The sequence below is a fragment of the Lynx rufus genome, unplaced genomic scaffold, assembly GCF_022079265.1.
Source record: "Lynx rufus isolate CCGP_SWC_20201006 ecotype Redwood Valley unplaced genomic scaffold, mLynRuf1.p SCAF_2, whole genome shotgun sequence".
In the NCBI taxonomy this organism is placed as follows: Eukaryota; Metazoa; Chordata; class Mammalia; order Carnivora; family Felidae; genus Lynx; species Lynx rufus.
This window is the reverse complement of record NW_025814834.1, coordinates 1,022,928-1,044,288: the sequence shown is the minus strand read 5'-3', so window position 1 is coordinate 1,044,288 and position 21,361 is coordinate 1,022,928. Positions and strand designations below refer to the sequence as shown.

Sequence of the window (21,361 nt, the reverse complement as noted above, 5' to 3'; positions counted from 1 at the left end):
GGGCCTCATTTTCCCAGGAGGCAGAGGGACCCTGGCAGGGGCCCGAGGGGCCTGAGGAGGGGACAGGGCTGGAAGGGTCTGGGAAGAAGAGTTGGGGGGGCCCAAGGCCGGGCCCCCCAGCTGAGGAGGGGAGGGGGACTCGGGTGCGGGGGTGCTGGGGGCAGCTGACCCCTCCCGGGACCCCTCCAGCCCCTTGCCGTCCTCATCCGGCTCTGGGCCAGACCGGGGGAGGGGGAGGAGGTTCCCAGAGACAGTTGCTGGGGACAGGGGAACAGAAAGTGTCAGCGGTGGCAACGGCTTCCGTGCCAGAGGCCCGGCTGGTTCCACCCCCAGGTGCCTGGAGTTAGGCCGGGCAGGGGTGAGGCGCTGGCCTCTGGCACAGCACCCAAGGGGCTGCCGACAACTCGGGCGTGAGGATTAACCATGCTCTGGTGCCACGTTTTCGTACTCGGAGGCTGATGCGCAAACCCGCCGAGCAAAGGGTGAGCGCGGCCGGTGAAGGCAGGCTGGGGGGCCTGGCGTGCCTCGGCTTCAGGCTCCAACGTGGGGGGACCGGGAGGTCGTGAAAGACCCACCCGACCCCCAGTGTGGCTCGGAAGGCGGCCCCCTGGCCAGCTTTCGGCTCTGCTTCTCGGGGCTCCGCTCAGGCTCCCCCCGCCCCCCCCCACCCCCGAACCAGAGGAAAGGGCCGCGGCTCCGTGCAGACAGTCAAGCCACGCCCCTGCCCGCTGTCCGCCTGAGGCTCCCTTCCTGCTCCTCCTGCAGCTTGCTCCCTCCCTGCCCCTGGCCACCTCCTCCTAGAAGCCTCCGGTCCTGCCCTCTGTGAACCCCCAGGAGTCGGAGGCGATGTGAGTGCAGGGTCCCGCTCCTGGGGCGCCTGCCTCAGCGTGGTGCCCAGCGTGGTGCCCAGGCAGGGCCCAAGCGTGGGTGCAGAAGAGGGAGCAGACCAAGAGTAGACGGTCATTTTAGGTCAGAGGGGACGCACGTTTTGGCTCAGGGAGTCGACCCCGGGCGGCCGCATTGCCCAGTGTCCTCAGGATCATTTGCCCTCTTCCTAGGTGAGGGTCCCGAATGCCCCCGTTCTCAGCACTTGGTTTCCGCGTGACCCAAGTGGGCAGGGGCGCGCTTCCCACCCCAGGAGGGAAGCCCCCCGGAGGCAGGGGCTCAGCGTTTCCTGGGCCCGCCCCTGGGCCCCATCCGGCAGCCTCCTGCGGAGTGACTCAGACCCCCGGGCTCACTTCCCTTGGAGGCTCCCGGCTCTCAGCAGGGCAGTGACGTGTCATCTTGACATCAGCCGAGTGGCCCTTTTCCCTCCAACCCCTTCCATTCGGAGGGGCGAGGGCCAGGAGGAAGGGGCAAGAAGGATCCACCACACGAGGGTTGCCACGTGGGCTCTGTGCGTGCAAAGCAGGAGCGGGGACCGGGACCCCAGGCGGGGGTGGCGGCCAGGGGGTGCGGGTCCGCTGAGCCCCAGTGCCCCGGCTGGTGGCGGCTCTCAGGGGCTCCGCGGTGGGTCTCGGGGCGGCGAGCGGGGCCTCGCAAGCGCTGCCTTGCGGAGGCCCGTCGCTATGGTTCGAGGCGGCCCGGCAGCCAGAGGACGGGCCTGGTCTGGCATCTGGAGCCTGCCCTGCGAGGTCAGGACTCTTGAACCCGCGGGATCCGGTGGGGCTTGAGGGGGAAAGGACCCGGCCCCAGCCCCGCACAGGGAGGGAGCTTGGCAGAGGGAAGGTTCCGACGCCCCAGCCCACCCGGGGCAGACGCTGAGTCGAGGCCGCTACTGTTTACAGGATGCCCGTGAGCCAAGAATCCGGCTTCTCCCTCGGCACGCGTCGCCGGCTGGATTCTCCCTTCGAGGCCGCCGCCGACTGGTTAAAACGCTTTAGGGAGGCCTCACTCCACACCAGGCACTGACAGCAGCAGGCGGGTCCCAGCCACAGGCAAGAACCGAGTACACGGAAGAGCTCTTCTAATTCATGAGAAATTCTATAAGGAAAACCAGACCGAACGGGGCGCTAGGAAAGGGTGGGGCCCCCAGAGAGGGGCAGAGAGGCGGGAGAGGAGGGGGGGCAGGCTGGCTCTGGAGGGCTGCGCCTGGGGCTGCTGTGGTGGGGGAGGGGGCCCTGGCCACAGGGCCAGGAGGCCCGGCCCAGCCACTGCCTTCTGGGGGCCTCGGTTGCTGCCTCCGCCAATGAGCAGGGGTGGTGGTGATGGCTCGGCGCAGAGAGAGAAGCCGCAACGACGACGAGGAGTCGGGTCCCTGCCACACTGTGCGTGCCGCGCCGGGCTAAGTGGGAGGAAGACGCGAGGGCTCGGCGTGAGCTCAGAGTGGGGAGGTCGCCCCAGGAGGCCCCTGGAGCAGGGCCGCCCGTGCGCGCAGAGCCGCAGGAAGTCGCCTGTCTGGGTTGGCACCGCCGGCCCGGAGGAGCCTCTGTGCCGACACACGTCGGTGGGTCGCGGCGGGTGTGCCCTGGAGGGTGCCTGCGCGTGTGGCCTTCCCGCCGGGGGATGCTGGCCTGGGGGCGGGGGACACCGACCTGCAGCCCCGGGGGGCCCCGTCCCAGAAAGGTCCCTCACTCTGCAGGGTGGATGGGTAGAGAGGCTGGGGTCAGAGGAGCGGTCTCGCTCTCTCTCGGGTTGTTTCTAGGACGCCCCGTCTCCGCAGACGTGTCTGGGGAGGCCATGCCACTCCCCACTTCCCTTCCCAGAAACTACCCCGGCAGCCCTGAGCCGGCACAGGTGGCGGTCCCGGCACCTGCGCTCTGTCGTCCGCCAACCCTGCCACCTGCCTGCCTTAAGGTCGGGGGACGGTCGGCCAGGGCTGCCCCTACTTTCCCATCTGGAGCCAGGAAGCTTGGAGGTGAGGGGGTGATGGGGGGGTCTCAGAGGGAGTGAGCGTATGGTGGGGGGAGTCTCAGAGGGGGTGAGGAAATAATGGGGGGGTCTCGGAAGGGGTGGGGGTGTGATGCGGGTCTCTGAGGGGGTGGGGTGTGATGGGGGTCTCTGAGGGGGTGGGGTGTGATGGGGTCTCGGAAGGGGTGGGGTGTGATGGGGTCTCGGAAGGGGTGGGGTGTGATGAGGGTCTCTGAGGGGGTGGGGTGTGATGGGGGTCTCTGAGGGGGTGGGGGTGTGATGCGGGTCTCTGAGGGGGTGGGGTGTGATGGGGGTCTCTGAGGGGGTGGGGTGTGATGGGGTCTCGGAAGGGGTGGGGTGTGAGGGGGGTCTCTGAGGGGGTGGGGTGTGATGGGGTCTCTGAGGGGGTGGGGTGTGAGGGGGGTCTCTGAGGGGGTGGGGTGTGATGGGGTCTCGGAAGGGGTGGGGTGTGATGGGGGTCTCTGAGGGGGTGGGGTGTGATGGGGTCTCTGAGGGGGTGGGGTGTGATGGGGTCTCAGCGGGTGTGAGGGTATGATGGTCTCAGAGGGGGTGAGGCTGTGGTGGGGTCTCGGAAGGGTGCGGGGGGGAGCTCAGGGGAGCATCCTGCCAGGGGTGCTTTGTGAGGACGACGATCTGGAAAGGAGGGCCGCCCTCCATGCGTGTGGGGGGGCGTCCAGCGTGGGCAACAAATGGGAAGCAACTTGGGGTCCCCTCCAGGGCCGGGACTCGCACCTCATTCGAGACCCTGAAACCCACTTTGTGGGCTGGGACCGGCGCTTGAGAAAGTAGAACAGAAAATGTTTGCGCGCCGTATTCCCGCCGCGGGGATCTCGGCTCCGCGACGCTTCGGTCACCCACGCGCATCCGTCCCGGATCCTGGAGTGTTTCTTGCGCGGGGCCCCAGCTCCAGAGGCCTCTACGGTGCTCAGGCCCCAGGGTCTGCACCCCAGCCCCTGCCCCAGGTCCCGCTCAAGGCGTCTGTGGGGCCCCGGGGCCGTGGGGTGGGCCGGCCTCCCGGACCCGACCCCGGGCCCCTGTCGGGTCATGACAGAGGTGCCTCAGTGCAGAATCCAGGACACCTTTTCACTGGCGCGAGGAGGCAGACTGATGGCGCCATCAGGAAGGAAGCGGTACCCGGGAGGTGCCGCTCCCCTCCCCCCCCCCACCCCCCAGCAGGAAGCTCCCAGCCCGTGTCACTCAGCGCTCTGCGCTGGCCGTGCGGCAGTGGGGCCACTAGGACACTAGGACAGCGGGGGCCCTGCCCTGGACGCAGGTCCCCACGCCAGGGCCAGACACAGGCAGGACATGCGGTGCCATCGGTGGCTTCCGGACGGCCCCGTGCCTCTTGGGCTGGACCCGCGACCTGACTTCCCGGGCTTGTACGGGAGGCGCCCCAAGGACACAGATGCGGGCCCCCCGAGCTGGCCGAGTGTTCAGGACCCCACCGGGTACCTTCAAAACCATGCCAAGCCCTGTCTGGGACGGTGAGGAGAGCTCGGGCCACACCGAGGCCAGCCTGTGAGTCATACTCCCAGACACCCAACCGCACGCGGCCCCGGGCATCTCATCCTGCCCCCCCCCCCCAGGTCAGCCAGAAGGCAGCAACCGTTCACCGCTGCTGGACCCGTCTCGGGTGGGGGGGTCCCACGGCGGCACCGTGACTCTGTGGGGCCTTGAGGTACCTTCCCAGCAGGTTCTGAGGAATCTGGGCTGGTGGGGGGCTTTGACTGAGCCGCCGGGAAGCTCACACATGCTTGGGGGGGGGGAGCTGCGGCCGCGAGGGCGGGGCAGGCAACGAGGGAGGATCCCCGTGGTCAGTTCTGGTGGACTCGGGGCCTGTGGAGCTGGCTTGTGGTCTGAGGGGCCTCAGAACCTGGGTGTCACTCAGAACAGAGAGAAGAGCAGACTCCTTAAAAACAACAAAAAAAGGAGAGCACCTCGTCAGGGGCGCGGAGAGCGGAAACCATGGTGAAGGCTCATAAAGCTTTGGTTGCTGGCAGGGCCGCCCTTTGAAAATTCCGGAGATAAAATGGGATGGTTTGGTGGAATATTTCTGTTCGAGCTGAAATCTGTGCTCCCGCTTCCCTAAAGGACTGTGGTCTGGAGGTTCCCAGGGGGCTGCGGCTGAGGAAACGAGTCCCCCTCCCACCCACCCGGCTGCAGGCACTAATGAACCTAATGGTTCTAGATATTTCTTCTCTTCCTGTGTGGGGAGGGCTCAAGGCAGTAGAGCTCGCCCAGGACCCGCCCTTCCTTATCGGCCCAAGCGCAGGGAGCACCCCTCCCCCCAGGGCCTGGTGCTCCTGGGGGCGGGGAGGCCACGCCCACCCGGCCCCTCCAGGCCCTTCCAGCCGGGGGGAAGTGAGGTGGGGGCTCGGTAGTGTGTTCCCTGTGCTAGGCACTGGCACAGCGGTCACTCACACAAGTGCTCCATGACCCCACATGTGTGACACCAGAACCCCTTTGTGCTCGGGAGGCCAAGGCTCACCCGGCGCTCGGGTGAGTCCGGAGTCCAATCCCTACATCACAGGCCAGGCCCTGTGTGTCAGACCCCTGACCAGGTCCACCCCGGCCCTGGGGGACCGGTCCCAGCCCTCCTGGGCCCTGTCGTGGAGCTTGTCCAAGGGAGGGAGGGGACAGTATGGGTGGTGGAGGGTGAGGCCTTAACAGTGGCCTTGATGATGATGGAGCAGGGGACGCCCCAGTGCCACCCGGAGGCCTGTTCTGAACCGTGGGTCTGGACCTCTGACCACAGAGGGCTCAAGGGGCCCTTGCAAGTGGACCCCAGGGCACAGCACTGGGGTGGGCGGGCACTCGGAAGGTGGTGGTGCCCCGGGTGGCACGGGAGGGAGGGAGGGAGGGAGGGGGGACAAGGGTGTTCTGGGGTTTCCCGGGGGGCTGTCCTGAGCCGCAGCCCCGCTGCCTAAACGGCATGTCAGCACCCCTGCAGCCAGAGACTGGGTGGGGGGAGGGGGGAGGGGGCAGTGGACGGCCCTCAGGTCTCTCCTCGGAGCCACCCGGAGAGCGGCAAGGGCTGGGGCCAGGCTGGCTGCCCTTCGGGCTCCCTGTCCTGAGAGCTGGCACCGTGGGGGGCCCTCAGGATTTGGGCGCTGGCCAGTGGAGACTGAGCCCCTGAGCCCCTCCCACCTTCCTCGCCATCCAGGAGATCTAGTCCCAGCCCTGGGCTGGCTCGCTGTGTGACCTTGAGCCCCCCTCAGGCCTCTGAAAGCCCCGGTTCCCCCACTCGTCCAGCGGGCAGGGGTGTGGCCTGGAGGGTGCTTCAGAGCCCCTGATGATTTCTAGGATTTTCTTTGGGAAGGTTCGTTTTGGGCTGCTGGATGTAGCGGTGCGGGGTGGGGGTGGGTGGCGTGCTCACCTCCTGCATCCCTGGCCAGAGGTGGGCGGGGCCTCGCTGGCCCCAGGGGCGCCCCCCCCCCCCCCCCCCCGCCAGCCCTCCTCATCCCTGCTTCTCTCCTGCAGCCGCAGGACCATGAACGGTACCTGTCACTCCAGTGAGCTCACCTGGCCCTACTGGGTCAAGAACGTCGTGGACGCCTACGTGGGCCTGCTGCTGGCGCTGGGGCTGCTGCTCAACGGCCTGGCGCTGTGGGTGTTCTGCTGCCGCGTGCGGCGGTGGACGGAGACGCACATCTACATGGCCAACCTGGCCGTGGCCGACCTCTGCCTGCTCTGCGCCCTGCCCTTCTTCCTGTATTCCCTGGAGCAGAGAACCGAGGACACGCTGTTCTGCCAGCTCTCCCAGGGCGTCTACCTGACGAACAGGTACATGAGCATCAGCCTGGTGACGGCCATCGCCGTGGACCGCTACGTGGCCCTGCGGCACCCGCTGCGCGCCCCCGCCCTCCGCTCCCCGCGGCAGGCCGTGGCCGTGTGCGCGGCGCTCTGGGCGCTGGTGACGGGCTCGCTGGTGCTCCGGTGGGCCCTGGGGGTGCGGGAGGGCGGCTTCTGCTTCCTGAGCGTCTCCCGGCAGGGCTCCAACACCACGGCCTTCTCCCTGCTGGGCTTCTACCTGCCGCTGGCCGTGCTGCTCTTCTGCTCCCTGCAGGTGGTCGCTGCCCTGGGCCAGGGGCCGGCCGCCCACGCGGACCAGGCAGAGGCCACCCGGAGGGCCACCCGCATGGTCTGGGCGAACCTGGTCGTGTTCGTGGCCTGCTTCCTGCCCTTACACGTGGTGCTGGCGGTGCGCGTGGCCGCGAGCCGCAGCGCCCCCACCCCCGCCCTCTGCTACGCCCTCTACGTCACCAGCAAGCTCTCAGATGCCAACTGCTGCCTGGACGCCATCTGCTACTACTTCATGGCCAAGGAGTTCCAGGAGGAGGCGTCGGCACTGGCCTCCATGCCCACTGCCAAGGCCCACAGGAGCCGGGACTCTTTCTCTGTGACCCCGGCCTAGGACGCAAGTCGCGGGCACGCGGGCCAGGTCCCGGGCTCTCCGGGAGGTGCTGCCTGCTGGGGGCGCCCCGGCTCACCGTGGATGGGGGCAGGCTCCGGGGGGCCTGGCGGGGTGGCGACGACCCAGGCACGGACCCTGCGGTGGTGACGCGCCCATCCCCGGGGTGGAAGAGGGTGGGAGGACTGAGCGAGGTCAACCCCTGGGGCCCTGAGATCGGGCCAACACCTGCAGTGCCCAGGGTGTGGTGCCCCTGGGGTACTGGGGTGGACGCTTGCTCTGTGCCCGGAGGCCTCCATGGCCAGCTTTCCGCAGCCAACCTACAGCGGTTGGAATAAAGCTGTTCCCCTGACCTTGTCAGGGCTGTGTGTGTGTGTGTGTGTGTGCGCGCGCATGTGTGTGTGCTTTTGGACACGCGTGTGCTGTCCGTACTCGGATGGTGGGAGGTAGGAGGGCCGGGGCGTCTTCCTAGACGGCCAGCCACTTGGGGGCTCTCCTTGGGTCCTCCCGCCTGCTCCCACCCCGCAGCGCGCCCAGCCACCTGGAGGGCCGGGGGCGGCGCTGCTCTCTCCCTTGCCGAGGCAGGGCCAGGGCCCCTGGACCCCTCGTAGGGGCTGCACAGCCAGCCGCACTAGCCTGGGGGTGGGCTGGGGGCGGTGAGGAACCGGCCGAGGTCTGTCGAGGGGGCACACTCCCCTTGTGCTTCCTTCAGGGAAGCTGGTGGCCCTGCCCGGTGGCCCGGATACCCGCCCAGGCGGAAGTGTGGATGCCCGGCCTGGTGTGCGCTGTGCCCACCTCTCCTCTGCCTCCCCGCGTGGGACCCCAGCCAGAGCCTTCCAGAGGCCGCCCGGGGTGCTGGTCCAAGCAGGGCTGGGGTTCAAACCCCACCCCACCTGCACCCCCGGGCACCAAACAGCCTCCCCGTCCTGTTCTTTCTTCCGCGTGTGTGACCGGAGCCGGAATGGCAGCCGTGTCCTGGCCCCAGGGGCCTGCGGACTCAGGGGGCCCTGCCTTGCGAGGTTGGTGCTCAGGGAGGCCCCCACTCGGGTGGACCCGTGCCCGGGAAGAGCCACACTCAGGGGGGCCCCGTGAAGCTTTACCACAATGCTGCCCGATCCTGCTGCCCGATCCTGGCCCCAGGGGTGCGGATCCTCCCCAGTCTACGGCTTGGAGAGGGGATGTGTGCACAACCTCTCCCTCCGGCCTCTCCTGGCTCCCAGCAAGTGGAGGCAGCTGGACTTTGCACGAAATTCCTGAAGGAACAAGAAATGGGGCAGAAGCAAAGTCAGAGAGGTTAAGCGTCCCCACAACTGACTTCTGAACCCTACTCACGGCCCACGCGCTCAGTATCCTACACCAGAGTCCAGCCTCTGGGCTGTGCCAGGCCAAGTGGAAGAACCTCTATCATGAATGTATGCACAGACCACCCCCAGCCCTGGCCCAGAGGGCTTAGGGGGCAGTCTGGCCATTGATGAGGACTGGGCTTGCCATTAATTAGCAAACGACCGGCGTCTGAAAAAAAGCAGATTCATTCTGAGGCTGCATCATCAGGAGTATAGGGCCCAGAATGTGGGAGGACACAGTTCATTCTCCCTCCACTAGGATTACCCCTGGGGTATTTTATCTGGCCAGGGCACTGTTCTGTACCAGGCCTTGGTCACCCGGGAGAGGGTCTGGAGGGTTCAGGCTGCTGAGGGCTTGGCAACCCAGGCCAGCTGGCCACAGGCAGAGGAAGTATGGGCAGTCAGATAAAGTGAGGTGCGGCCCAGGAAGTGGCAGCATCTGCAGTCCCCGAGAAGCAGATGGGTCTGGGTGGCTGCAGAGGACAGATCCCCAACGGGGAGGGACTCAGAGAACCTCCCAGGACTGGGCAGAATCTAAGTGTCCAATAACGTTCTTTTTTTTTTAACTTTATTTATGTTGAGAGGAGAGAGAGAGAGCAGGGGAGGGGCAGAAAGACAGAGAGAGAATCCCAAGCGGGTTGTGCACTGTCGGCGCAGAGCCCGAGGTGGGGCTCCAACTCACAAACCGGGAGGCCGTGACCCAAGCTGAAACCGAGAGTCGGACACTTAACCGCCTGAGCCACCCAGGCGCCCCGAGTGCCGATAATTATCAGAAAGAGAGAAGGTGTCCCGGGAAGTCCATGCCCCTCGCTGGGGGTTCGAGCCCGGCTGCAGCCGGTCTCAGAAGGCAGTTTGGGGGGGCAGGCCGGCCATTAGTGGGTAGAGCCACGCTTTGTGTCCTGTTCTCCGGGGCCCCCTGCTGCTGTGCCTCGGAGGAAACTTTCCTAAGAGTAAGTGTCCGCGGTCAACGGGGCAGCGGGCGTCAACCAGACGCGGGGCCCTGCAGGGTCTGGGGAAGTGGGTGCCGGGTGGGGGGGGCTGCCAGCCCCCAGGCCAGCCCCCCCCGCGGCTGCAGTGCAGGGTTTGGGGCACCGCAGGGACCCCAGGGCTGCCCCTCCCAGCAGGGAGGGGGCGGCAGATCGCAGAGCTGAGCCAATGGGAAGGTCGGTACTGCAGGGAACTGCTGCCCACGAGTGACCTTTCGGATAAAGGCGCCCGGGGATGGCACCCCAAGTCCACAGGGGAGCACGCGTCGGCCTCCGCCTCGCGTGGGCACGCTGGCCTGCACCTGTCCCCGGCGGCGAGGTGTCTTTCAGCTCCTGCCACCCGGGAGGGTAGGGAGGAGGGCAGAAGTGACACTGAGCACCGCGAGCCCCCCCTCCGGCGGGGGGAGACCTCACCTCGCCCGGCTTTCAGAGCCGCTGCCGTCCACACGGGGCCGCGCCTGCCCCTGCCTCCTGGTCTGTGTGGCAGGCCGTCCCTCTCAGGGTCCCCTGGGCACCCGCCCCCACGTCACCCACCTCACAGCTTCACAGGGTGCCGTGTGCCCCAGATTCGTGGGAGTACGCGCCCCCTGCTTTCCTGAGCAGGGGGTGGGGGGAGGCAGCTTCCTCTGGCCTCCTTGTTCCTTCAGGCGGCCGGGCCAGGTCCTGGGACAGCAGACCCTGTGCCGGCCCCACACCCCCACCCCCAAGAGCCCCTCACACCGGCCCTCTGGGGGAGCTGCTGGTGTGGCCAAGGTCGGGGCCGTGCTGGTGCTGGACAGGAACACACCCCTGCCTCAGGGTGGGTTCCAGAAGCCTCTCTGACGTGGAGACTGGCACGCAGGGGTTTCTGTGGGAGTGCTCTTGGGAACCCCACCCAAAAAGGAGCTGGCCAAGCGGGATGGACGGAGGGAACAGCTTCCGTGCCCATGGGGAGCTCTGGAGTTGTGACCACACGGCTGACCATACAGGGCTACCGTGGGTGCACGGCCTCTGATGTGTCACTTGCTGAAGGTGATTCTGGAGGGGCCTCCGGCCGGCAAGGCAAGCACCATGTGCCTCGGTCGTGACGCCCCCTCCCCCCCACCAGAGCACCCCACACCGTCCACTACAGCCTCCCACCCTGTCCGGCCAGGCGCCCGGACCCCTGGGCCACATGGGTAGGGGCTCCTGGCCAAGGGTCTCTGGGTTCTCCAGCCCCGAACTCTGCAGGCTTCCTGCCCGGGGTCTCCCCGCCCGGTGCCAATCATGGACGCACACAGGCAGGGGGCACCACCCGGCCAAAACGGGCCTGCCTGAAGCCCCGTGCAGGCCGTCCCCCCGCCCCGTGTGAGAGGCACCCTCGGTCCCCATCCAGCCCTGAGCTCCAGGCTGCTGCAGAGGGGCCCAGAGCTGTGGTCTGGGTGTCACAAACCGCAGGCAGAAGCTGCGGGCCCAGGCACACATGGCCCAGAGAAGGGGGGGGGGGCTACCTGCCAGCTGCACGGAGATGGGACCACACCCACTCGAGAGAGTACAAAAGCGCAACCACAGCCTTGGGGCTGCAGAGCAGCGAGCGGCCCAGCCGGAGTCTCCGAGGCCCCAGCCATCCCAGATGGGTGAGTCCGCCCAGGCCTGGAAGCCCCCTGCTGTCGCCTCCATGAGCCCCGTCCTGCCCTTGCCACGCCGGCCGCCACAAAGGGCCCCCGGGAGCGGGGCCGTGGGCCTCATGCATCCCACCCGAGGACCACGCCTGGGCTCCAAGCCCAAGCAGGCGTTAGGGCAAGGGCTGAGGGGGCAGTTAGCTTCTGCGGACGGACAGTGAGGGGGGCCGTGGGGGGGCAGAGGTAGACAGGAGGAGGAGAGAGATAGGAGATGGGGGGGAGTGCAGGGGAAAGCTTTGGGGGGAGGGGAAAAGAGGGCCCCAAGGAGGAAGTGGATAGAGAGGAAGGGCAGAGTGGGGTGGCTGGGGTGAGGGAGACACACACACAGAAGTGGGGAGCCTAACAAAGACAGAGAAGACTGGGGTCAGTCCCGATGCTCTCCTGATGGGCTGGGGTGCTCCCTCTCTGCAGACCAGGACCCCCCGTGGCCCCCGCCAGGGGAGTCTGGGGTCCCGCTCCATGGGTCATGCGTTGAGGGACCTTGGACAGGGCCCCAGGCGGCGGGGGACGGCAACGTGGCAAAGGTCCCCGGCTGAGCTAAAGCCTCTGGTGGAGAAGCCCAGAGAGAAGCCCCCCCAGAGTCCCCTTCGTGGCAGGGGCCACCGTCCACATCTAGGAATGCAGACCCTCTGGGCGGGGCAGGGAGGGCGGCCCCAGTGGAGCGCTTTGAGGTCAAGAGAGGGAGCCCCGGGGCTGGCACAGGAAGTAGGGCAAGGGATGAGGGGGGAGGGGGGAGGGGGGGCCGCGGGAGGGAGGTGAAGGGGGAGGGGCGAGGCCACAGCAGCCTTTCCCTCCCTGCCCGCAGGTGAAGCTGGGGCGCCCACCGCCGTCCCCGTCCCCGGGAACGGCTCTGAGGGCTGCAGCACGGAGAGGAGCGTCCTGTCCCAGGCGGCCACCAGCGTCTCCATCTACGTCATCTTGGCGCTGGGGCTGCCGCTCAACGGCCTGGGGCTCTGGGTGTTCTGGTGCCGCCTGCGCGGGTGGACCGAGACCCGCGTCTACATGGCCAACCTGGTGGCGGCCGACTGCCTGCTGCTGCTGAGCCTGCCGGGAGTCCTGCACACGCTGGGCCAGGCGGCGGGGGCCCAGGAGGGCGTCCTGTGCAGGGCCGTGCAGAGCTTCTACTACGTCAACACCTACATGAGCATATGCCTCATCACGGCCATCGCCACCGACCGCTACGCCGCCCTGCGCTTTCCGCTGCGCTCTCGCGCCTGGCGCAGCCCCCGCCAGGCCGCCCTCACCTGCCTGGCCCTCTGGCTGCTGGTGTTCGGGGCCGTGGCCCTGCCGGCGTCCTGGCTGCGCGCGGGGGAGAGCTTCTGCTTCGGCCGGGGCCGCACCCGGGGCCCCAGGACCCTGGCCTTCTCCCTGCTGCTCTTCCTCCTCCCGCTGCTGGTCGTCAGCTTCTGCTCCTGGCAGGTGCTCCGGCACCTGGCCCGCAAGCGCGCGCGGTCACCGCCCCAGGACGCCGCCCACATCCTCAGAGCCCTGCACGTGGTGGCGGCCAACTTGGCCACCTTCCTGCTCTGTTTCCTCCCACTGCACGTGGCCTTGCTGGCCATGCTGGTGGCCCGGTGGACGGACGCGGCCTGCCCCACTCTCCAGGCGGTGGCTGCCTTCGTGCAGGCGACCTCCCGCGTCGCCAACGCCAACTGCTGCCTGGACGCCGTCAGCTACTATTTTGTGGCCAAAGAGTTCCAGGAAGAGGTGGGGGCCGTCCTCAGCACGTCCCGGCCTTTCCGGGGACGGATGCGGGGCGCTCCTACACGTGACCACCCTGACCGGGCCGTCCGGGCGTGGGTGGAGGAGGACAACGGCGCGGGAGAGGCCCCACGCGTGGCCCTGCAGCGCGCGGCGCGGGGAGCCCCGGGCCCCCCCCCAGGCGACTCCTCCCCCCCCCCTCCCCCCCGCGGCGTGCGCCAGAAATAGCCTCACTGCGCACGTGTGACTTTGGATTTACGGGTCCTGGGGACGCGGACTCTCCCTCAGCAAATAGAATTTAGCCAAGGCATTAAAAAATTGCCACCCCACGGATCTCTTTTCCCAGACGGATGTCTCTTCTCAGCGCCTGGGCGGCCCCCTCGGCAAGAACTGGGGAGGGCATTTCTGTCACCTATAGACGGTGATTAGAACCAAAATCTCTCAGAGGCGACCAGGTCTCTCCTCAGGCCGGTGACACCACTGCAGACAGAATCCAAGTACATCCCATGGGCCGCAGGACGTTCACAGAGACACAGCCACTAAACAAGCTTAAAGACACTCCTTTGTAAAAACCGTTCCGTGGGTTCTTACAGAGCATCGAAGAGGTCCCGTCCTGACCTTCGGGGATTCGGGGTGCTTCCCCGAGCCCCCGTTCTCCCGCACCCCTCATGCCTCCCGGCACCGCTGGGGGCCTCCCACTCTGGGCCGGGCTCGTGGACACCCACAGGCTGAGCTGAGGGTTGGGGGGTGCCTCTCTCCCCACAACGCTGAGGTTCTCAGGAGGTGTCCACCCTGCCGGGGCCCGAGGGCCCGGCTTGGAATGGACCTACGGGATCGGCGCAAACACCTCCGCTAGGAAGCCCGGGCAGGACACAGACCTGAGGGGCCCGTGCTGGAGGCTGGGGGCCCCAAACTGGGGCCGAGGAAGCAGAGGTGGGGGCTCCCGACAGCCTCAGGTGACTAGAGGGAGAATGGGAGACCCGGACCCCTACCCCCGACACCTGCACCCTCAGACCCGTCTGCCTGGCAGGGCCCGCGGCCGCACAGGGAGATCTGTTCCTGAGGAATGAGAGCAGCTGGGCCTCTGGGCTGGGCCCCAGGCCGGACCTGTCAGCCTGCGGCGCCGCCACCTTCGAGCCGAGGCCAGGACCTGCACGGCGGTCGGCACGGCCTGGTGGTCAGTCCTGTTCCGCGTGTGCAGGTGCCCCGCCAAGGCCTGGTCTTCCGCTGCCTGGAGACCCAGGCTTGACTGGCGTCCCCAGCAGCGGCTCACCTTCCCCCCGCCCACTCGTTCTGGTCACCACTCAGCAGGCTCCTCGGAGAGGCCATCTGTGTGGCCAAGGCCGACGGCGGCATCGGTGCCTTTGGCCACCGCTCCAGGGCCGAGGCCGAGGGCAGCTGTCCGGTCCTTGCCCCAGGTGTGGAGCTTGCCGGGGTGCCGAGAGTACGGCCACGGTCACTGGCCCCTCCGTCCTCTTGGGGCTGCCTAAGCGGCAGCTGGCCGACCGGGGCAAGTACGGCCTTGGCCCGCATCGCCCCCCTCCTCACACACAGAGGTCGTAGGGCATAAAGTCCCCGGTCCAATCCTCACCACCAGTGCATCCGGAAGGGGCTCCCGAAAGAGGGGCGCTCCCGTGTCACCATGAGGTGGAGCCCTCCCCGGGAGAGAAGCCTGGGCTGGGAGTGTGACCCCTGGAGGGCCAGGCCCTCCACAGCCACCTGTCGGAGCACACTCGGGGCGGCGGTGAACGGAGGTCCCGGCTCGGCCAGGCGGCCTTCCCCTCCGAGTCCACGGCTGCCGTCCGGCCGCCCTCTGCCCAGCGAGCCCACGTCCCACTCTGGGGAGGTGCGCGTGGGGGTCCAGAGAGGTGGGGGCTCTTGCTCGTTGGGGCTCAGGCTGTTGGCAAGCACGCGGGAGGCACGTGGGCTCACCCCCTTCCCCAGCACCCCCTTTAGGGCGCCTCCCCCCCAGGAGGAGCGCCCCGGAGTCAGCTTGCAGGACTGATCCCTTTGAGACCCAGGCCGTCCCAGCCTGGAGGCAGCGCTGGGGCCCAGCAGGCTGAGGGGCCGCCACGGGGGACCGGACTCCTGGACACCTTGGGTGCTGCTTTCCGGGCCGAGCTCCGGTGTTGACCATCGGCAGCGTATATCGGGACCCGCCATGCTGCAGACACCCTCTAGGCGCTGAGCCCTGAGACGTGCACACGGGGAGCCTCACAGGCTCGCGCGGAGGGGCGGGCAGGGGAAAGGCTGGGTCACGGAGGGCCTGGCAGGGGAGAGGCAGGCCTCGGACGGTGTTCGGGAGGCTTTGCTTCAGACCGGTGCGGCACCTCCTTGTGCTGCAAGTTGGGGGCTGGGCGGCAGGCCCAGGACGTCAGTGGGGGCCCGGGGGTGGCAACAGTGAATGTTGACCAGGATGGGGGCTGGGACTGTGACGGGGGCCAGGCCGTCAAGGGTGAGCTGGGGCGGCAATGGGGGTGCAGCGCTCTCGAGTGGTTTGGCTACGGGGGAAGAAAGCGGGCTTCCAGGAGTTAGGGTGACCCCGGGCAGGTGCGGAGGGGCACGAGGGCCAGGAGGAAGCAGGGGGCAGGCAGAGGCAGGGGACCCAGGCAGCCGGGAGGCAGAGGTGTGACCCCCTGCCCTCAGGTAGGTGCTGTGGGGAGAAGAGGGGGGCAGGGCCGCCCAAGGGGCCATCTGTGTCCCCACTCACCTCAAGGACACGCCCTGCGCCGCGGGCACTGGCCGGGGTATCTTTTCGTCTCACTCACCAGGGCCGAGTCCGCATCGCTGCCCCTGGCGCTGCTCTGCAAGCCTCCACCTGGGCGACCTTGGGGCACCCCGGGCCGCGGGGGCGGAGCCGGAGAGGGGCCTTGCCACCTGGCCCCGCCCACCCCGCCCCCGCCTCCCTCCCTCCCAGGCTGGTGGGTCGGCCGCGGTCCCTACAAAGGTTGTTGCCCGTTCTGTGCGGCTGACGCCGGCTGGTCCAACCCCGTTCTCTCCCTAAAGACGGCTCTGGGTTCCCGAAAAAAAGCGAGGGGCGGCCCCTGGCGCTGGGCACAGGGGCAAAGGTGGGAGAGACCCCCTCTCCCCACCCAGCTGCTCCAGGCAGGATTGAGGTTTTAGGTAATCTAGGGAGGGAATCCCCAATCGACGGGGACGCGCCAAAGTGCAAACAGGCCATGCGTGGTGGGGAGGGCCTGCCAGTTCCCGCGGTCAGCACGGGGCAGGGGTCCGGGGGCTTCAGTCCTGTCCTGAGGTCCCCTGACCCTCCGGTGTCTCTTGGCTCCGGGGCTGTTCTTAAATCTGCTCCAGCTGCCGTATGGGAACACCACGGACTGCGCGGTCTTTATTTCTCATGGTTCTGAGGCTGGAAATCAGACATCAGGGGGGCGATAGGGTCGGGGTCCGGGGGAGGGCGTTCTCCCTGCTTCAGACACCTCCCGGGTCCTCCCCTGGAGGGGCTAGGTGGCTCTGCGCCGTCTCTCTCCTAATCCCATCACGTCTGTAATTGGGATTTCTACCTATGAATGGGGGGGAGGGGAGTGCACGTTCAGCAAGGAGTAAGTATATCACCTAGACCATGCCTGGCGCGCAGTTGGCATCGCAAAGTGTTGGCACTCGCTTAGGGAATTCCACGCCCTCCCAGACAAGGTCCACTTGGGTAGTGAGGTGCCCGCCCCTGCCATTTCCCGGCGAGAAGCAAAACTGAAACCCAGGGTCCCTGCCCTCTGCCCGATTCCCGCCCAGCACACCCCCGGGAGCGCCGCGCCAGCTGTTAACCTGAAAACGACAACTGCGGGTATTTTACCAGCCAGAAATGGTTACTTTGGGAAGAGCAGAGAATTGCAACCCAGGACCAGCGAGCTACAGCAAAACCATAGACAAGTCCAGAAAACCAGCTGCACCCACCGCCCCCCCAGGCAGATCTTTTCTAAGGAAAGGGACTGTTATAAACTAAAAGCCCATTGGAGGAAACTAGGCGCTGGTAGTGGCTTCTTATTGGCTGGGCTGTCTTTGGCTGTGACTGCCTCTCATTGGCTGGGCTGTTGCCAGGGGAGGAGAAAACCTTCCTTCCTCCTGCGGGCAGAGTAAAGTGGTGGCCAGCCACCTGCAAGGTCCCTCTCTTCCTCTGGTGAGAGAAAAACTCTCTCAAGCACTGTTATATGAGGGAAGCCATTTTAGATTTCTTTCTAAGGCAGCATGAGTCTATATTAACTTTATATTTCAACCAAAAGCCCGATTTGTGGCCCACCCACCGTGCATATCTTACACACCTGCTTTGTAAATGAGTAGCTTAAAGGAAAACCATCTTGTCCTGCACGTATGGATCGATGCTGCTACTCCTTTGCATTAATTATACTCATGACATTAATACTCATGATCCTGCCTACGCGCTAATCTATAATCTTTTTGAACTTTAACAAGAATATACCTCTGACGTATTGATTTGTGGCTCTTTATGCAAAAGGTATAGAACCCTGTAAAAACTGTTCACTCTCTGAAGCACTTTCTTCCCTGCGAAGTTCGTGTTTCCTGGGCAGCTGTCTTAATCTGGGTTTGAACAAAATCCTCTATTTTCCTCTTATATTCCTCTTATATTTCTGGTCAGCTTGCCTAGTCACCGGCTGGGTCTGCAATTGACAAACAGCGCTGGGCACGAGAGCTCCCCCTGCTGGCCTCCAGACTCCGTGCTAAACAAGGTTTCCTTCTACTTCCACACCCATCCCACCTCTTCCCATTTTTACCCCACAGCAGCTCCCTCCTTAGTCCCTCCCCCCCACCCCCCAGCCTCTGGAACCTGCCTACCACTGCCCTGTTGGGCTCTGCCCAGGAGTCCAGGGTGCTGGGGCCCTCAGACACTGAGCTTGCACAGGATGGCCCATGGTCCAGCAGTTAAGAATATGGTCCTTGAGGGGCGCCTGGGTGGCTCAGTCAGTTAAACGTCTGACTTCAGCTCGGGTCACGATCTCCCGGTTTGTGGGTTCGAGCCCTGCATCGGGCTCTGTGCCGACAGCTTGGAGCCTGGAGCCTGCTTCGGATTCTGTGTCTCCCTCGTTCTCTGCCCCTCCCCTGCTCACGCTCTGTCTCTCTCTCAAAAATAAACATTAAAAAAAAAAAAAAAAGAATGTGGTCCTTGAACCTGGCTGCTGAGTGCAAATGCAGGGGGCATGCTTACCGGCCTGCTGCCTCTCTACCTCGGTGCTCTCCCATGTGGCCTGAGGACCCTCGGATCCAGGGGGGTCACCCCTAACATTCGTGAGGTCCAGGACATGACTACAGGTGGAGACCCACATGCCAGTCTAAATATTTAAAGCTTACGTCTGTGCCTTTGGAGCCTGACCTTAGCTCCCACCTCCGGTGCCCCCACCCCACCCCTGGCTGTAGGTCACAGGGCCGAGGAGCTGCCCTCTCTCCGGCCCGGACCTGGGAACCTGAGCCATAGCACCGTCTGTGGGACCAGGGCAGGACTCCTGGGGTGACTCCCGAGCGAGGGATAATGGAAGGCCTGCACGGGCACTCCCTCAGCCACTGCAGAACCTCTAGGACCGCCCCACACAGCTAGCAAGTGAGCAGACGGTGCTCTGAGAAACAGCCCCGGCCCTTGTTGGGACGCCCTGTGGGTCCGGCCACTGCAGGCTTTGGTCCCACTGTTTGTGCCATCGGGGTCAGTCCAAGAGGCTGGCCAGCTGCTCACCATCTCTCTGCCAAGATACTGGGGTGGCCCTGCCTCAGACTTGGGAAGCGTGGTCTGGCCTGGAGAGCCCCGGCGACGGCACCGGCTTTGGGCTAGAAATGAGAGGCCGAACATGAGGGCGGGACGGCCCCCCGTGACACGCAGTCAGGATTCCTTTGGTAACACATCCACCTGTATCAAGGCCACAGCCAGAGACCAGGAAGATGCCGTCAGCATCCCGCGTCGGTTTATCGCTTTCTGCAGTGAGGGCGGGGGGCCGCATCTCCAGAAAACGTGGGGCGAACAGAGGCCTCGCGTTTGCGGGAGGATTTGGGCCTGTGGGAGTGACTGGACCTCAAGAAGTGGTCCTCCATGGGGGCCGGACGGGTGATACTGGGTCACGTTTGCAGGGGCCGGATATGCCTTTCTGTCTTGTTTTCATCCCAGACAGAGACCCTTCTCGAATGCTGACCTTCTGTGGGGCCACCCGCGGTGGCTGGGGACCACGACGGCTCAGCAGTGAAGCGGCCGCAGGGGAGAGCAGGGGTCTGTGACGTCACAGCTGCCCTTTGTCGGAACCTGCTTTTGCGGGAGGCCGCCCGGAGGCGGCATCCTCGGTGGGTCCAGAGCAGCCACGGCAGAGCCCTTGAACCAGACAGCCGCCCTGCAGGCAGCCGTCAGAAATGAAGCGCCCCTTCGTCCCGGCGTGGGCCGCAAAGCTGGTCCCGACCGGCCGTCAGCACGCTCCTCTGCAAAGGCTCGGAGACTTGGTATTTTCGGTCTGCTGTGGGGCTCGCCAGCGGTGCCCGCGGGGGAGAGCAGCGCACGACGCCGTGCGGGCAAGGCAAGCGGGCAAGGTCACGTTCCAACAAAACTTTACGAGAAGCGGCAGCAGGCTGCTTTCAGCTGCTTAGCCCGCCCCCGGTGTGCGTGCCGGCCACCAGGGCGGTGGGCGTGGGCAGAGACGTGGGCGGCTTCCTCTGTCGCCCGTGCACGGGCCGTTCTCCTTGATCTGTGCGCCGTGGGCTCTGCTGTAGCCCGGAGCCCCCTGGGCTCACGAAGAAAAGGCAGGGGCTCCGCATTTGCTCAGGCAGCCCTGGAACAGAAGAAGCCCGTGGGGCTCAGGTGCCCGGGAGCAGTGGCCCCCTGTATGGCGGCACTGTGGGGCACGGAGCCGCGGGTCCCAGGGGCATCGAGGGGCCACCCGCTGGTGCCTGAGGGCGGCAGGTGTCCGGGGCGGGGGGGGGGGGGAGTTTGCAGGTCGTGGTCTCAGGTGCCCGTGGTCTCTTACGTGCCACGCAGTCCCTCCTCTCTCCCACCACGGGGAATATTGTAGCCGAGAGCCCACCCGAGTTTCCTTTCCCGATGGGCTGGGTTTGTTGACAGAGTTAGAAGCAGCTCAGTAGGAGTCTTTGATTCATTTAAGGTCCAGTCTCCGGTTTTCCAAAATTGAAGGTTGAGATAAAAACTTGAGGGAAATTTAAGTGTCAAAGGTGACCTTGGGGGTGGAAATCTACCTTCGGAAGTATTTAAAGGAACAGCTGCTACGTGTAGGTCCGCGGGTTCCAAGCGCAATCGAGGGGAAGGACGGGTCACGAAGCAGTGGGAAAGACCAGCGTCCAGCTACAGGAAGGTAAGCTGGTCTGCCGTCCCGGGGAGCCGCCCCGGAGGGGGCAGCAGGGGTTGATGGGACGAACTGGGCGGTGGTGAGGGTTTTGTGACCTCTCTGCTTTGGGGGTCGTGGCCTCACACATATTACAGCTACTCCAACCGGGGGGAGGAGCTAATAGCTAAGTGCTTGTGAGACCACGGCAGCTGGGAGTTCAGATCTGAGGGTCTGAGTGACGCAGAAGCTCTCGGCAGTGGGACCGTGTCGTTTGTGGCTTAGGAGGTTCGTCTGGCCATACGGCTGTAAGGTGAGACGGGGCAGGCAGGCGGAGCCCGGCGGATGTCCCAAGGTGCCCGGGAGCGGCCGGACACGGGCAGAGTGCGGCCCCAGCGCTGCCGGCTTCCAGCTCTGGATTTCGGGCCCAGCACGAGGCGCCTGTGCCCCCATCCCCGGGCGACACCCTGGCGCACTTTGGTCATGTGTGGGGCAGGAGAAAAGGAGGAAGCAGGTGCGGGAGGTGGGGGCAAATGAGTGGCGGCGGGAATAGGACGACCAGAAAGAGCCAGCAGGGACCTCCCCCCAGGTCCGGTGCCGTGGCCTCGGCAGGCGTTGGGAGCGTCCTCCGTGTCCAGATGCCATGGCCTTTTCCAGTGCCTTTTTGTTCCCTGAACACCCGGGCAGCAGCCCACACAGCACACAGGTGGGGGTCCCCGCCTCGCAGCGTCTCCCGGGACGGGCACCTCCCGTCACATGACGATCGCGGTGGGCCTCCTTCCAGGGGACCCGACTGCACAGGAGTTCAGCCTGCTGGGCAGAAACCGGCAGGTGAGTCCAGGTTTCCAAGGGAAATGGAGACTGAGCCTGAACGTAGTCCCCGTCGAGGGCAGGAAGGGCCTCCGCTGGCCCCTGACTGGGCTGCTGAGACTCGGTTGAGCTCGGCAGCTGCTCGAGCCCCGAAGTGGCAGGGTGACCACTGCACTCGGGGAGCAAGTGCCCCCGGGTTTGTTCTGGGAGCAGAGGATCCAAGCAAGGCCTTCTCCGCTTCTGGTCACAAGGCCCACTGAGGGCGGCCACAGGCAGAGCACCACGCATCGCGGGCCCGGACGAGTCTGGTTCTGATCAGCCC

At 66.0% G+C, this 21,361-nt stretch overlaps 2 protein-coding genes across 8 annotated transcripts; both read left to right on the top strand.

The window, feature by feature from the left end:
• Window positions 1-872: 872 nt before the first annotated feature.
• LOC124515372 (G-protein coupled receptor 35-like) lies at window positions 873-7,642 on the top strand. 7 transcript variants are annotated; one of them, XM_047084200.1, is made up of 3 exons: window positions 873-1,058; window positions 1,788-1,937; window positions 6,352-7,642. In XM_047084200.1, the coding sequence occupies exon 3, from the start codon at window positions 6,362-6,364 to the stop codon at window positions 7,283-7,285; it is 924 nt and encodes a 307-aa protein (XP_046940156.1). In that variant the 5' UTR covers window positions 873-1,058; window positions 1,788-1,937; window positions 6,352-6,361; the 3' UTR covers window positions 7,286-7,642. The 7 variants fall into 7 exon arrangements, with proteins under 7 accessions (XP_046940156.1, XP_046940153.1, XP_046940155.1 ...); XM_047084197.1 differs by lacking the exon at window positions 873-1,058 and adding an exon at window positions 1,285-1,396; XM_047084199.1 differs by lacking the exon at window positions 873-1,058 and adding an exon at window positions 1,479-1,634.
• A 2,045-nt stretch (window positions 7,643-9,687) lies between these two features.
• GPR35 (G protein-coupled receptor 35) lies at window positions 9,688-13,285 on the top strand. The gene is made up of 2 exons (XM_047084082.1): window positions 9,688-11,206; window positions 12,057-13,285. The coding sequence occupies exons 1-2, from the start codon at window positions 11,053-11,055 to the stop codon at window positions 13,178-13,180; spliced, it is 1,278 nt and encodes a 425-aa protein (XP_046940038.1). The 5' UTR covers window positions 9,688-11,052; the 3' UTR covers window positions 13,181-13,285.
• Window positions 13,286-21,361: the final 8,076 nt, after the last annotated feature.